A 15,931-nucleotide genomic window follows, 5' to 3' on the forward strand; every position below is an offset into this window, starting at 1 on the left:
GCTGTTTATTCTGTTCTTGAATTTATAACCCCTTCATTGCATCTGCATTAGATCCACTATAAGGCCAGAGGATACTGGCCGAATGATTTATTTATTGAACCACCTTTATGAGAAATCCACATAGTAAGCCTACAATTTATAACCTATGACATTTTAAAAAACCATTAAAATCAAATTACTTTTATCTTACATCAATATAGTTTTAAAATCAATTTCATCATTTTACATTTCATAGTACATTATTTGAATTTTATTTTGCTAAATATATATTATGCGAGAAATATCAAAGTCATTTTAATGTAATAGGGTCATTTAGAAACAACAAATGAGAGTCATAAAATTACGACAGCTTTTGTTCTGTGAAAGAAAAAGATAATTCTGCATAATGAACCAATAAAAACTGGGTCGCAAAACTAACAAGTTTTATAACATCAGATAACAATGTCTAATGAACAACAAAAATATCATGAATAAATAAGATGAGCTGACAGACATATGATATGAATACACAAAGGAGCTTCAATAGGTGAAGCATTTGCTTTGAATGTCGTATTTAACACAGGTTATATATTTACACAGAAATTAGTCAATCTGAATAACGCTCTCTTTGGAGGTATACAAGAATATTTAAAGAAATCCTGTATTAGTGATTTCTTTTCTATCACATGTTGAGTGCTATATTTTCTATGCTTTGTAATCAGTACCACAGAGCAAAGCTGCCATACTTAGTCGAGAAAACAAATGTCATGGGAATGCTGGAAAACAAATCTATTTTTGGTTGGCTTTGTAGTATGATTTGCTTTTTTCAACTGAATTTGTTGCTAAAACTAACACAAAATTTTACAAATTGACTGTTGTGGAGAATTGAAAACCCTATTACAGTTTTTTAATACTGATGACAAATAGTTCTATGAATGCTTGAATGTATTGACTAAGTCAATTTGACCTGGCATGACTATATTCCCTGGAGTTGCATAATCTCCAATCATCAAACTATTACTAACAGGAAAATGAGTTGTGTTTCCCAGGACAACATGTTGCTGTTGCTGTGGGGAGAGAAAACATTATGTTAATTACTTAGGTCCAGAATGCTTTTATAAACAATAAAATATAACTCATGCATCATGAAATTAATGTTTACATAAATATCTCAGCAGCGTTTAATTTTCCTACTTTAGATACACCTTCTGCCAAAAGCAAAGAAACTTTCTTTTTTTGACTGCAGAAAACAACTAAAACGAAACAAACCCTACTCCTGCCAAAAAAAAAAAAAAACTAACCTTTTTTTTTTTGGCTATACCACTCACCACTGGACTACTTGACATTTTTAGAGAAGTGAAATTTATTTGAGCATGCAATCAAAAATGGCATGGAAAGAGGATATGTGTTCTGCTTTGATTTTTAAAATAAAATATTTTGAGATTTTATATTTAACAAGAAGTTCTGTCTAGAACTAAACGAGCCTACTTTCCCATGTACCCATACCACTTTCTAGTACCTGATCAATATTCGCAAAAATAGCTAAAATCGCAAATGTTTTCAAACATATATTTTAAATATTTTAAGCTGATTTTTAAGAATAAAATATTCCTTACTTTTCTTTTAAAAAAAACGAACAAATAAAATAGCAGCACTTTTTAAACAAAGCAGCTAATACACTTCTTTCCATTAAAAAAATTTTTTAACAGCTTTCAAAACAAAAAATAATAATAAGTTCATTAAAATAAATTCATCATATCAAAAAAAAAAATGTTTCTTTTTCCCCTGTTGCCAAAAACAATTTCTTAAATGAATTAATGCACTTACCAAAATAAATAAACACAATAAAATGTCAATTTAAAGAAATAATTTTCATTGTCAAAAAAAAAAAAAATTGTCTGCGCATATCTTTATGTAGAAACATAAATGACTTTCAGTTTATTCGCCGAAAACTGAATACCCAAATTAAAACTTTAGCATGAAAATAAAAACAAGTCATGTCAACAATAATTATTTCACAGTTAAAACCACGGCAGCGGAGTCGGAGTCAATCTCATTTTGGGATAAAAGAATTGGAGTCGAATATCCAAGAATCGGAGTCAGTCATTTGTTCTCCCTGTATAAATGTTTGCCAAAGCTATGAAGTCAGATTCGAAGTCGGGGAGTCGGAGTCTGATTAATTGTCGGGCACAGGAGTCAGAGTCAGGTGCCCCTAAATTCTCGGTTTGGCATCAAGAGCTATTTCCAACAAAATTGGTTTGAAGTAAATCCGCCTTCAAGTACGGAATCTACATTGACTTTCAGTTTCCCCATAGGCGCTAATGTTAAGGGATTTGAACTGTTCAAAATTGAACGGAAAATTGTTCAAATCAAAAAGATAATTTATACACAAGTGTTTTGTCAAAAGCTTTTTCCTACAAAGTTTGAAGCGAATTCGCCTCACAGTTCGGAATTGCCTTGAATTTCCCCGTAGGCACTAATGTTAAGTTTTTTTGAACTGTTCAAAATTGAACAAAAATAGTTCAAATGAAAAAGTGAAATATGGGAATGAGGTGCACTCGCCAAGATCTTTCGAACAAAAAAAAATTTGTTTGAATCGGACGATTCATTCAAAAGTTATTTGGGGGGGGGGGCAGACAGACAGACATTTTCCCCCATCTCAATACCCTACTTTCCAATTTTTAATTTTTCAATATTTATTTAATTATTTTACTTTTTTTTTTCGCGATATTTTTAAGATGCATTAAGCCTTCTTTAAACCTTCTTTTTTCTTCTTTTTCTGACTTTTACTGGGAAAGTACGCTAAAAAGATTAATTCTATTTTTTTTTCTTTCTATTTTTCACGAAGCTAAATTTATTTATATATATTTCATATACAAAATTGGGATATTTTTTCCAAGGACTTATTATGTAGTACAAAAAGAGGTTTTTAATGACTAGTTAAGATTATTTTGAAGCATAAACTTTTTTTATAATATTAAAATACATCAATCTTGAAGAGTAGGCAGTAAGAATCATATTGACTACCATAAACCTCAATATTTAAGAAATAAAGACTAATGTATATAATCAGTAAGGATGATGATGTCACAATTTGAGGGGGAGGGGGGGGGTCATGACATTGTGAGTTTGTAACAAAGGAGAGAAAGGGGTAAGAAAAGTGTGACATCACACGCAGTGGTGGATCATGCGATTTTGAGGCCCCAGACGCAGCCTGATCCGGAGGCCGTCTAATTGGCACAACGAAAACGATATAGTTTCCTAATTTTTACAATGCAGATAATCAAATTTTTTTTTTTTTTTTTGAACCAACAAGCTTTGGAGGTGAAGGAGGGGGAAGGTGGAAGTAGTTATATTCTTATTAAAAACTTTACTGTGAAAAATTTTGTCTTCTCTGTTTTTTCGTAATTTAGGTAATGCAGGGGGCGAGATCCGAGTCCTGATTTCAGGCATCTAGCAAAATCCCAGCTTTACCTTGTTTTCCAATGTTCGTAATTCAGTAGTGCAACCAGAGAAAAAAATTTTAGGGAGGGGGAGGGGTTGCTTGGCAAGAAAAAAAGAGAGAGAGAGAACCTCTGATCGGGTAGGGAAGATAAATGGGTTCTCCCCCGGGAAAATTTTTAAACTTGTAGTTTTAAAAACACAATTTTAGACTTTCCTTGCTGGTGTTCGGGGGCAAAAAAGTGCAGATGCAAGCAGGTCTGGATCTGTGCACCTGCAGTGCTGGGGTGCACCAGGCCTTTAGGAGCCCACTACGGCTCAAGAAATTGAAGAAAAAACTGAAAAAAACTAGCACTAAGACTTATTAACGTTACAAATATGCACTGCTGGCCTCTGAGCCCCTACAGTACCCATTTTGTTGCAGGGGGTCCAAAATTTATAGATCCGGTCCTGGGTGCAGGGGTTTCAGCGGAAAGTTGTCGAAATTGAAGCCTTAAAAACGCGATTATAGGCCATATTTATTGACGTTACAGTAAAGCATGGAACTCGGGGACTGCCTCCAATCTATTTTTTTTACAAACAATAGATCAAAATCAATTCCTCCTCCCCCATTCTAAACTTTCGAAACCATAGTTTCAAAAACGCAACTGTAGACAAACTTTACGGAATATTTAAAATATGATGAAAAACTTTGTGAGATATTTGCTTTTGTTTCTTGCTTGAAAATTGTACAGTATAATGAAATCCATACTTAAAGGTTAAGTAATAATATGTTAGACCGGTTATAGTTTATACTTATTTTACATTTTGATTTTTCTTACATTTGTTAGTTTATATTTTTTGTTACTGATGTTACGTACCAAAACAAAATTTCATCGGATGCAAGCGCTATTTTCCTATTAAATAATGATTTCAAACTTTTGTTGACATAATGTATTTGCATTCTTCTCGAAATTTATTAACTGTACCCAACTACCCAACGTGGGTCAAGTTCATACACAAATGAATAAACTGTTATGCTGGCATAATAAGAAGCGAAATGAAGTTTTTATGGGTTGTTTTGAAAGAAGATTCTCAAAATATTTTATTCGAGTGAGATACCAGATGTTAAAAAGTAAATTTGATTTAGTTAATGTATATAAAGTATGGCTATGTTCTCCGAAATATGCTCTTTTAAATATTTGCATAGTAATTTCCTTAATTTGAGGTTTTCTTTCTTTTTTTTTTTTTGAGTAATCACGAATTGCTTATTACCCTCACTTGACCAAAGTTGATGTTGTTCTCATTTTTCAGATTACCATGCGACGGCTGTTTTTAATATTTAGAAAGCAAACTTTTCGTCGTCATAGTTACAAATGCTCTGAGGCTTAGCTCAAGCAGACTTAGCATTAAAAAAAGGCTTTTTTTGCATAAAATAAAAGTTTTTCCGGGAAAAAACACTTGTCTAGATGAACTTAAACACCGAAACTTCATCTAAATACAAAATTTCCAGATTACTAATTTCCATCATTTAAGATTGATAATAAATAAAAATACAGAACGCTGCAAATAATCTTTATGATAAGTGTACTTACTGATGGATATGGGCTATTAATTCTTTATTTGTATTACCGCATTCTAATCGCCATTTCTTTTTTGTGGATATGCCTCATATTACAGGGGAGTGCATAGAAATTTTGGGGCCCATCACAAATGACCTATGGGACCCCTCCATATTATTTACCACTAGGTTTCTACGTATATTTTTCCCCTTCTGGCTCGGTGGCACGAGTCAACAGGTGTCTCTTCTCTCCCCTGTGCATGTCCCTGCGTATTACCAATTCTAGAAAATCCCTAGTCATAATATGACGGGTGTAAATTCCTTGACCATTTCTATTCTCTTCCATTTGTAGAAACAAGAAACCCAACGAGTAGGTACTTATCGCAATTCATGATTCCAAAAAAACATAACGAATTTAAGATGTCAATATTCAAAGGCGAATCCTGGATGCTTTTTTTTTTTTTTTTTTGGGGGGGGGGGGTCACTTCTAAGTATTTCTGCAAAAAGAACAGAAGCATTAAAATTTGTGATCCTAAGTATTGCTCGGTTTCAACTAGATCTAAGCACAATGTGTCAATTTGACCGAAACAACGCCATTACATTAACTCAGAAACAGTAGAAAAAACATCAGCGAATATCGTAAACTTCTGTTCGGAAAAATCATGTGTTCTATTCAAGGAACACAAATTTTGGATCAATATGATACAAGTACTTGAACACCTACGTGACAGTTGAAAGCAAACCATAAAAATTCACGTTGGTGCTCAAGAAAACATTTTTACGGAAAACTTGCAAATAAAAAAAAAGCCATAACTCGGCAGCAGGAAAAATTCATCATTGTAAAAAAAATGATGTGAGGAGCATTGCTTCAAAAAGAAGTACTTTTCCCGACTCTTTTGAAACAATTTCGTTTTTAAACTTACAACTAAAAAGGAAGTTAAAGCTTTAGAGAAAAAAAAAGTGAGATTGCTCATCTAAACCCCAGAGCTGTTTTCATTAGGAAAAAGACTTTTTTCATTAAAAACTAGCAAGATTCTGAACATTGTTATAAGACAACACTTATTGTACTACTCAATTGGATTGAAATGTACCGGACAGGAGAACAGTTCTCGTGGCGATTTCCCAAGGTCAACCGACCCCCCCCCCCCCCCATCTTCGTCTGCATTTAAAGTAAAACTTGAGCCATAGTAAATGCCTTTCCTTTTGTTAACTTCTTATCTAACACCCTACTTTCTTTTAGGGACACACACGACCTTGAACAAAGGAGCAGGAATTCTTCTATCTCAGAAAAAGTGCTCCCAATTGTCAAGCATCCGTAATGCCAAAATGTTAAATGGTTCTCTTCGAACTGAATGCTGAGGGTTGGGAACACGTGAAAGCAGTTAAATAACACGATGCCATCATGAGAACCGCCAAAACCTTTATGTGTATTTAAGGCTGCAGAGGATAAGGTCAGTGATGCCCCCATCAAATTTTCTTAGGGTATACACAATCAGCTATAGGGTATACAATATCAGCAATGCACAATATGTGTATACGATCATATATATAATAGTTATAATATGAAAATTTTTGAAGCTTGAGAGTATATGTCTAAAAAATGTTTGAGAGTATACAACGTATATAGAGGATACCATATGAGAACACAGCTGGATAGCATACTCTTAGCATTGAACATTGCAAAGCAATTAGAGTCGTAAAATGCTAATGCCTCAAAATTTATTCAAACAAATTATAACTGTGATTTGCTTCGAGCAAGTTAGTTTTTAAACTCAAGTTGTCTAGATAGATGATATTAATCCGTGCCGCTAAAGGTTGTTCTTTGAAATGCATTTCGGGCTATCCTGAAAGGTTTTATATTCAAATTGAAATGAAAAACACTTGCTAATGAATCCAAATTTTGTATTCCAAATTCATGTAGTTTAGCAAATTCTAAACTTAAAGAGTAATTGCACATAATTACCCTACATTCAAAGTCAAGAGTTAAAACAATGACAAAGAGCATTTGATAGGAAAAAAATTGACAAAGAGGGAAAATAAATAAAATTATTTAGAGATATATTCTTCATGATTGCATTCAGGCATTTAGAACGATATAATTAAAGAATATAGCTCACAAATATAATATCAGGAAAAAATTGCCAAAAAAAAAAGAAATAAATAAAAAAAAGTTGAGGCATGTGAAAAAAGCAAGTTTTCGGAAGAAAATGAGTGCAAAAGGTTGAAAAGCATCTCAGGATTAAGAAAGACTCAACTTTTAGTCGAAAAACATTAATTATCCTATTAGCAAATTGAAATTTTGTCACATTAAAATTCATTTAGAACATTTTCTTGGTCCAACATATTTCCAAGATCTTTTGACAGTTAAAGGTCCTGCCAACCTATCAAGAGGCAAGTATAGAACCTCGGTCTTATAGAAAACGACAAACTTTGGAAATTAACCTTATTTAATTCATTTAAAATCACAAAATTCAAAGATTAAAGCAATGAAAATGGATCTGTTAATTTCAAGCAGTTTAAGCTTTCTTTTAAGTGTCTGAAATATGCTCAAATACAAAGGGTGGAAATAAGCTTCTTTAAATGTTTTGTGGCAGTATTTACGATTTTCAATGCATGAAACATCTAGTCGCTTAAATAAATTGTACAGTTCAATAACCAGAAAGAACACAGGAACACAAAATGATAACTTTTCACCAATTCCAAAAAACACAGCACACAAAATTTGCACAAATGCATAACAATCATTTATAAATGCATACCTAGTCATTTATATGAAAATCAACTCTCAAAATTTACATTTAAAAAAAAAAATAATAATTTAAAATACCTGTGTGAACAATGATGGAGAAATACCACCGCCAATGGAACTAGTTGGAACACTTGCTTGAATTCTTGAAGTAGTTCTACTATTTGGACTATTTCCTGAATTTTGTAAGTTTCCTAAAGAAAAAGGAAAAAAAAATTTGTTTTTGAAATGGTCTTTCATTATTATTATTAGATAAAATTATTATTAGATAACAAGAAAGCACACCGCAAAAATGTCCTTTTTTCAAGGGGGTGGACCTTTTGCCATTTCTATGCTATTTATGAAGATGATAATTTGTCTAATATTTCAAATATATGTTTACGACAAGAATAAATTTTAACAAGACTGGGAATATGAGAAAAAAAAAAGATAACTTACCACTTGAAATGGAATAAGCAATATGCAATAAAACTAAGGGTTTTTTCCCCCATCAAAATATAGGATATATAATTTTCAAGATTTTAATTTAAAATTATTTCCTCTAAATTCTCTAATTTGTATTACTTTTTCTTATAAATGCTCAAATGTTTGCACTAAACTAGAAACTTTACTCAATAACTAGGCGACTAAAACTAAGCACAAATTAGGAAATAATGCTAGGTCTAAATTCTTAAAAATACTTTCATGCCAAAATTAATTTGCAATTGTCAAACTAAAAACCAGACCACACATTTATACTTACCAACGAGGGAAGATTTCAATGTGAAAAATTTTAAGAAAAAAAGAACACATACAGTAGACCCTCGTTTTACGCGGGGGTTACGTTCCACGGAAATGCCACTTAAATTGAGACCTAATACTAGTGTTAAAATAGGGGCTTGGTTCCGTAGATAACAAAATACTTCATTCTAGTGATGACTAATTGTATAATAAGTTTAATGTGTACTTATAATGACTTTTATGCACAACATGCATAAAGAAAACATAAATTAATTTTGTGTTCGGTTTATAAAGAGGGGCTGGCTATGATAGTCTTTTGGCAGTCATTAAGAATTTTTCTCTGTAATTCTTTGCACAGCATTAATGCATCCATGAGCACTTGCGTCATTTCCGTGATAGAATCTTCTTTCACTAAAAAATCAGAACAATCATTTTTATTGTCTAGGAATGGCTCAAAATTTTCAATGTGAACATTTTTGGTTGTGCGTCATCAATGTCGGTATCCTCGTTAGTTTTGGCCTCCTCTGTCACTCCTAAAAGCTCTTCTTCAAGTGAGTTCTGAACAGTGTGAGTTTAATTACTTTACTTCTGGAAAGAGCTTTGGAACCAATTGCATAAAATGTCTCCAGTGGCACAAGCTCGATTATTAGCACGCCAAAATGCAGTTGATTACGTGTAATCTGCAATCTTTAGATGTTTGGATTTTGAAAGAGGGGAAAATTTTATCTCTTTGCATTGCCGAATCCAAGGAAAAGCCGAAACTCATCTGTGTAAAATAAAATAAAGGTGTCAAATCTTAAACCACATATAATTGCGACCTCGTAAAATAAACCTGCGTAAAATGACAGTTTACTGTATAAGTCTTTTTAATCTTACTAAAATTGTAACATACTTAATTTGCTCAATCTTTAAAAAACTTTTTTAAAAATGCCTGCAGTTGAGTAACTCATGAATTTTCCATTCTTCAGCAGAATGTTCTTCAGAACAAATGAATTTCTTGATGTTTGAAATCAAGTGCCATCCAAAATGTCTTTAGCACTTTTTAAATGTAATAGATTTTCTTGAAACCTTTATAAAGAATATTTTTAGTTAGCCTGGTAAGAATTAACAAAGTCTTATATTTTGTGAATGGCATTGGCTTGAGTTACATCGGATGCAACTGAATGGAAATCTTTAAAGAGGCGGGACAAAAATATGATCGTTAAAATTTTTTACAGAAGATAAAATACAGGAGGAACTCAAAATAATTGCTCACACAAAGTTATTAACTTCTGAGTGGTAAAATTGCATAGTGGATGAAAAAGAAGGAGTATAATAGAAGCAGATGCAATCGGATTTTGAACTGTGTAAAAAATCGAGTCTAACACAATGAAAGCCTAATAGAAGCTAATACAGTCAGACCCCAATTTAACGAACGTTTATTTAACAAATTTCGCGATTTAGAAAATTTGTCTTTTTCCCCAACTAAAATGAAGGCAAAAACCCCTCTTAAACCCCGAATTAACGAATTATTTTAACAGCCGAAAAACCTTTTTGTTAATTTGAGTTAGGAAATGTTGGATTGTTTTCCAATTGACTTAACCCATATTGTCCGAAGTAGAAAAACTCTTCTTGGAATCAGCAATTTTTGACAGGCGAAGGGGAAACCAATGAATAGCAATTCTGATGCAGAAAGCGATAATGAAACTCCCATTAAAACTTACTTTTTCAAATGTTTTACATGGCCCGGAAACTAAAAACATATCTCATGCAGCAGGCTGTAAATGACTGTGTTTTCTTCCCTCCTTAAAGTCGAAAGAGCACTATTTCGAGTCAAATATGAAGGAAATTATTAACTATCTATTACACAGTACTTTAAAATTTCAAATTAACTAGTGTGATAAATCATTGATTGCTGAGTAAAAAGTCTTTCTAATTATGGATATTTTTGCGCAGTTGCTTATTAGCACTTTTTAATAAGCTAAGTGCATTGTTTTTTAAACTTTTTTTCACACAACGATATTAGGAATAACTCTGATTTAACATATAAAAGTTTCGGTCCCGATAAATTCGTTGAATCAGGGTCCGACTGTAAGCATAAAAATTGGCTGGTATGGATATAGTCACAAAAAAATAGAAGTTAACATGCAATTTTTTTTTTTTTCCAGAATACATATTTCCACATATTTCATGCAACCACCTGTCCTAATAAAGATTATACAGCTTAACTCTACAACCCTACTAAGCATAATTAAAAATGTAATCTTATACCAAAATATAAATATACTAAAGCTCAGTCCATAGAGCATATATAACTGACCTAACTCACCCAAAGGTATAATTGTGCTGCTTTGTTGAGAGCCAATAGGACTGTGTGGTACGTGTTGCTGTACTGGATGAGCATCCATCACAGTATCACCATTCATCAGAGTTATGCCATTTACTACTAAATTGGTATTGTTGGCTAAAATTAGAAAGACAATTTCTAAAATTCAATGTTACCTGAACTTACAAAAATCTATTCCTTAAACCAGAGAATAATTTTTATGAAATGAAAATGTAAGATCAAGAAAATATTTTTATAATGCTTTCTTTAAATTTAAATAAGTTACATATTTCACAAGTGAATGCTATATTTTTGAACCTCAGAACTCAAGGAAGAAAATTTTGAGATATGGAGATTTTGATGTAGTTATAAAAATGGACAATAAATACATTCAGTGACACTATGGGGAAGGGGGGGGGATCTGCCCCGGGCGTCAACAGTCCATGGTGTGACACCCTAAGTGAAATTGTAAGTTTTTGAAAAATATGAAGCCAAAATGCATTTTTAAGACTACAAATTTGAAATTTTTCTGGGGGGGGGGGGTAAACCCCCAGACCCACACTTTTATTTCTTTTTTTGTGCATTAGCCCACTTTAAATTTTGTTATGGCACAAATTTAGCGGTTTCTGAAAATTGCATGAGTCTCATGCCACATGTTTACATAAAATTTTGTTTTTCTTTTGCGTCTGGGGAGGGGGGGACCACAAATTACCGCCACTGGTGTCACTCATGCTACGTACGCCACTCATACAGTGAAACGTTACTTTACATATCTCAAGGGACTGGGTTAAAAAAACGTAAAAATACAGGAAATGCATAGAAAGAAAAAGTCTAAATAGAAAAAACTAAAATTAGTCAAGATGACTCTTTCGGGGTTCATACCCTTCAGGAAGAAAAACATTCAAGCACTTTTCAAGGAAAAAAAAATTTTTTTTCAAGGTAATATCATAAATTTGTGCTAAAAATATTTTGTGCAGATTTCATTTCACTAAAACATATAAATAAAGGGGAATAATATAAAAAAGTATAGGAAAACAAAATTGCATTTTCTACAAAAAGACACTTTGATAAAAGATCTATTATGCCGAAAGTTTCTATGAAAATGTATGTAAAGCTTGGTCATAAAGAGGAGCAGATCCCATGAAATTAAGAATCGAAGTTGAAGAATCTTTACATTCAAAGTGGCATATTTTCTAGAATCAGCAAGCTAATATTGAGGGGGGGAAAAAAACCTTCCATTAGTGCATGTAACTTTTATGGAAGAAACCAAAATACCTAAGTTTAGTGGCATAGCCAGAGAGGAGGTTTTGAAGTCACCCCCTCCCCTCCCTCCTCCTCAGTTAACGTCCTACCCCCTGAATCCAAAGACAAATTTGTCTTTGCCTTTCGAAAGTATTGTTAACAACTTCTTCCAGGGTTCATACTCTATCAAGACAAAAAAATTCCATGCTTTTTCCAGGACTTTTTCATGACCTTGTTACATGAACCTAGATTTTGGTCTTTTTTCACATTCATGCATTAGATGTTTTTAGAAAACATTTTGAATGAATAGTACTATTCAATATCAATAATAAGAAAATATAATAAAAAAAGAAAAATGCATTAAAATTTTTAATTTAGAAATCTTGTTGATGAAAACATTTACTGATGTTTTTGACAATGACATAAAGCATTAGACACATAAAATATTTATGAAATACAGAAATCAAGTAGTCATCATTTATAAGAAAACTATATGCAATGTAACTTACCCTGCTCGTAAAAAAAATTTTAAGTTGAATCACCATACACCCAGTTTAACTTCTAAAACACTTTTTTTCTTTCAGTATCTTCTGCATGAATTTTCACTTCAATTTTAGAATAGCACAAGTAATATTCTTATAAAATATATTTCACAACATTCTCCTTAAAATACTTGACATTGCAAACTTTGTTCAAGGTCCAGAAAAATTTTTTCTTCAGCAGTGTTTCTTATACACATTAATAGATCAAAAAAAAAAAAAAAATAATAATAATAATAATAATAAATAAATAAATAAATAAATAAAAAGAAATAAAATTAATTTTAAAAAAAAAGTTACTTCATTACATTGCTAAATTTTCTAGGGCTTGTTTTTTTCCCTGGCTGTTTTTCTAAAACTGTTTGATTTCATAATCAACTTAATATTTCTTGTCTGTTCTGCTTCTTCTGCAAGATCATCAGCAGATTTAATTAATTCTGCAATATCCGTTTGAAGAGTTAGTTTCTGTTTCTTTAACTTCTGTATTTCGTCCTGCATACAATCTTTTCTCTTCTTTAAAATATTGCTGTTTTCTTTGCTTCTTAAATCTTCGAGGTGCTGCATATATTTTTGCCTTGCTAATGCTGCTGATGTAAGCATTTCTTTGGAGATATTTACATTCAAAATTCCACCAACAGAATTTATATGGTCAGTAATCAGTCTCTGGGCTACAAGAGTTTCATCCTGCATGTTTTCCACCTCTAATTGCCTGTTTACTGAAAAACCCCTCTCTACACTTGCTTGCCCATGGGACAATAGCAGCAACATTTTTAGGACTTTCCAGAGCTGATTGTAGTTCTTCTTCTCTTTAAAAAAATTATAAAAAAACACAATCCAGTCAATCTTTTTCAGCATCAAACTGCATTATTTCTGAAGAAGTATTTCCCTCATCCAGAAAAGTCCGAAATTCACAAATTATAGCGTCACAATTATGTTCTGAAATTCTGCTGTTTTCGACTAAAACTTTCAGAATGTTTTTCATTTTATTCAAACATAAATCTTTGTTCTTCAGTTTTTGGGGGTCTAGACAAGAAATTTCTCGAACTATTATATATCTTAAAGGATTGTGTTCTAGTAGTTTCTTTGAAGCTTCCAATAAAAAATTTTTTGCTTCCATTTTGAACTGCATGTAATCTCTATCAGAAATTTTTTTTGAATTCTTTAAACTTTTAATCAGCTTATCGGCTGAAAATCCAACATCAACTTTAGAGTAATCTAAGTGATTGTTTGTATTACTTAAATCAATATTAAAGTAATTTACAACACTGGTACACTTATTCAACACTTCTGGTTTTAAAAATCGAACAAAAAGATTTTTTAATAAAGATTTAATGTCATCAGAGAGGAAGGGTAACATTGGCTTGTCTGTTTGATATTTCATTAGCAAAGGTTGGAAAAGCTTAGCAATTCAAAGGAACCATGAAATTTTTGCAGGAGTTAACAAATCAATGGCAAAGTCTTTTAATATATCCCCAGATTTGTTTTTTGGATCTTTTAACTTTCCTGTTTTAATCGCGTTTACATAAACTATTGAATTATCCCAAATTTCCAAGGCCCTTTCAGCCACTATTACATTTTCGACCCACCGGTGGGCACAGAATTGAAGTGGAACAACAGATGAATCCGTTACATTAAAGAAATTTTCCCGTCTGGCTGGGCTATCATGAAAATGCAAATACATATTTGAGAGTAACTTTTTAATTTTCCAATCAGATGCTTCAGAACCTGTTTTAAAAGCTCCATTTACAATATGAAGCCCACAACTGCCAGTATTTAATACTTTAGAGTCATAATTTTACTTAAGTTGCTTCTGCAACAAATCGAACAGTTTCCAGTTAACATTTGGCCCATCCATCGACAGTTGCACAATGTTAGCTAATGGTAACCCATTAATGTTTGAAGTTTTATTAAGTTTCTCCAACATTATTTCTGCCGTTGCATAGCCGAGAAAACTTGAATCCAGGTATTTTGTAACCACACAGTCTTCCTCCCATACACGTATATACAAATCCATCTGCTTCTTTTGCAACTTTTTGTTCAGTGTCTCATCAAAGAGCAAAACATAACCATCTTGTTGCTTTAAGGATTGCATAAGAAGAGATTTAAAGTATGGGGCGATCCCAAAACGGCATAAATACACACACTTTTTTTCACCACATGAAAACTGCTTTGCAACTTCACTATCAGGACACATTTTTTTAAGAACTAAGTTAAAATTGTTGCAAGAATTGTATGATATGTGATTGTCAATGACATACAAGGCCTATAAAATTTCTGAAGAGAGAACGTCATTACCAATGACAGACAGTTTACATTTAGAGCTTGAACTAACTGCTTTAGTGCAAGTAGCAATTTCTTTGTTGCTCTGTTTGGAATTTTGAAGCTTCATTATGAAAAAAATTTTGCAATCTTAAATTCGGTGTATTTTTTGCTTTTAAATTATCTTTATGTTTTTTAGATTTTGCATGACTGGTTAGGGCTGCTTCTCCCATATTTGAGATATCAAATGATTTCCTGCACAATGAACATTGTGCTCGAAATTTATTCTCATCATTTAGCACCCAATCTGAAAATCCCTCCTTCATCATCCAATTGTAATTAAAAACACATTTTCCAGGCATATTTCTTTTTTTACTCAGACTGGCTCAATTTACAAATTTTAGCAAAAACATGTTCTATGCTGATGAAAAACAAAAGTACCTTACCAGACATCTTCAGTAATGGGAAGAGAAAAATGAAATAAAATGGAAAAATTATTTAAAAAATTAAAGAATTCAGCTAACACAATTTTTAAAGGATAAATATAACACATTCACATGGTTTCGGTTTCGATATTGAATGCAAATCAAGCCACAGAAACACTGCATTACTTCATTCCTCAATTCACTTAAGGCACAGGGTTGCCAGAAATTTAAGAGAGAAAACAACTCAAAATGCCCCCAAAAGTAGCCAGAGAGAAAAAAAGTCGCTCAATTTTTTTTTCTTTTAACTTCAACTGAAAGTTATTTTTGTTCAGAAAAAGAAAAAAATTGGAAAAATCGGCGATTTTTCGTACAGATTTTAGTTCAAGCTTGGCACCATTTCAGAAATGAGCATACTGAAAAAGTAGCCAATCTGGCGGCGGCCCGAATACCTCCCACCTGCTCCCACTCCTGCCTCACTCTCTGAAATCCGCGCAAAGGATTCTGGGGTCCTAAAAGCCTGATGCTAAAAATAGAATTTCCCCTTCCACTATCGGAGGGGAAGGGAATGGAAGATGGGGGTGGGGGGAGGATCACTTCACAAGCGCTGCTACTTGCTTGCTGACTTCGCGCTTTTTAATAAAATTTAAAAAATGAATAATGCATTTCATCTGGAACTTTTTCCATAACCAAAAATAATTTTCCATGACTTTTCCAGGTCTGAAATTTGTTTATTTT

General features: G+C 32.5%; 1 protein-coding gene across 2 annotated transcripts in view; it reads right to left on the reverse strand.

The window, feature by feature from the left end:
- Positions 1 to 655: 655 nt before the first annotated feature.
- The window catches only part of LOC129233942 (histone-arginine methyltransferase CARMER-like), a 43,631-nt gene continuing 28,355 nt past the window's right edge, over positions 656 to 15,931 (reverse strand). Inside the window, exons 12-14 of one of the 2 annotated variants that reach the window (XM_054867860.1) lie at positions 10,726 to 10,869; positions 7,788 to 7,900; positions 656 to 1,046 (exon numbers count right to left, since the gene is read on the reverse strand). In XM_054867860.1, the coding sequence (XP_054723835.1) occupies positions 909 to 1,046; positions 7,788 to 7,900; positions 10,726 to 10,869 (395 nt within the window). In that variant the 3' untranslated portion in view covers positions 656 to 908. The remainder of the gene's footprint in view (positions 1,047 to 7,787; positions 7,901 to 10,725; positions 10,870 to 15,931) is intronic. The other variant, XM_054867859.1, reaches the window with a different exon arrangement.

Source organism: Uloborus diversus, unplaced genomic scaffold (genome assembly GCF_026930045.1).
Source record: "Uloborus diversus isolate 005 unplaced genomic scaffold, Udiv.v.3.1 scaffold_822, whole genome shotgun sequence".
Classification (NCBI taxonomy): domain Eukaryota; kingdom Metazoa; phylum Arthropoda; class Arachnida; order Araneae; family Uloboridae; genus Uloborus; species Uloborus diversus.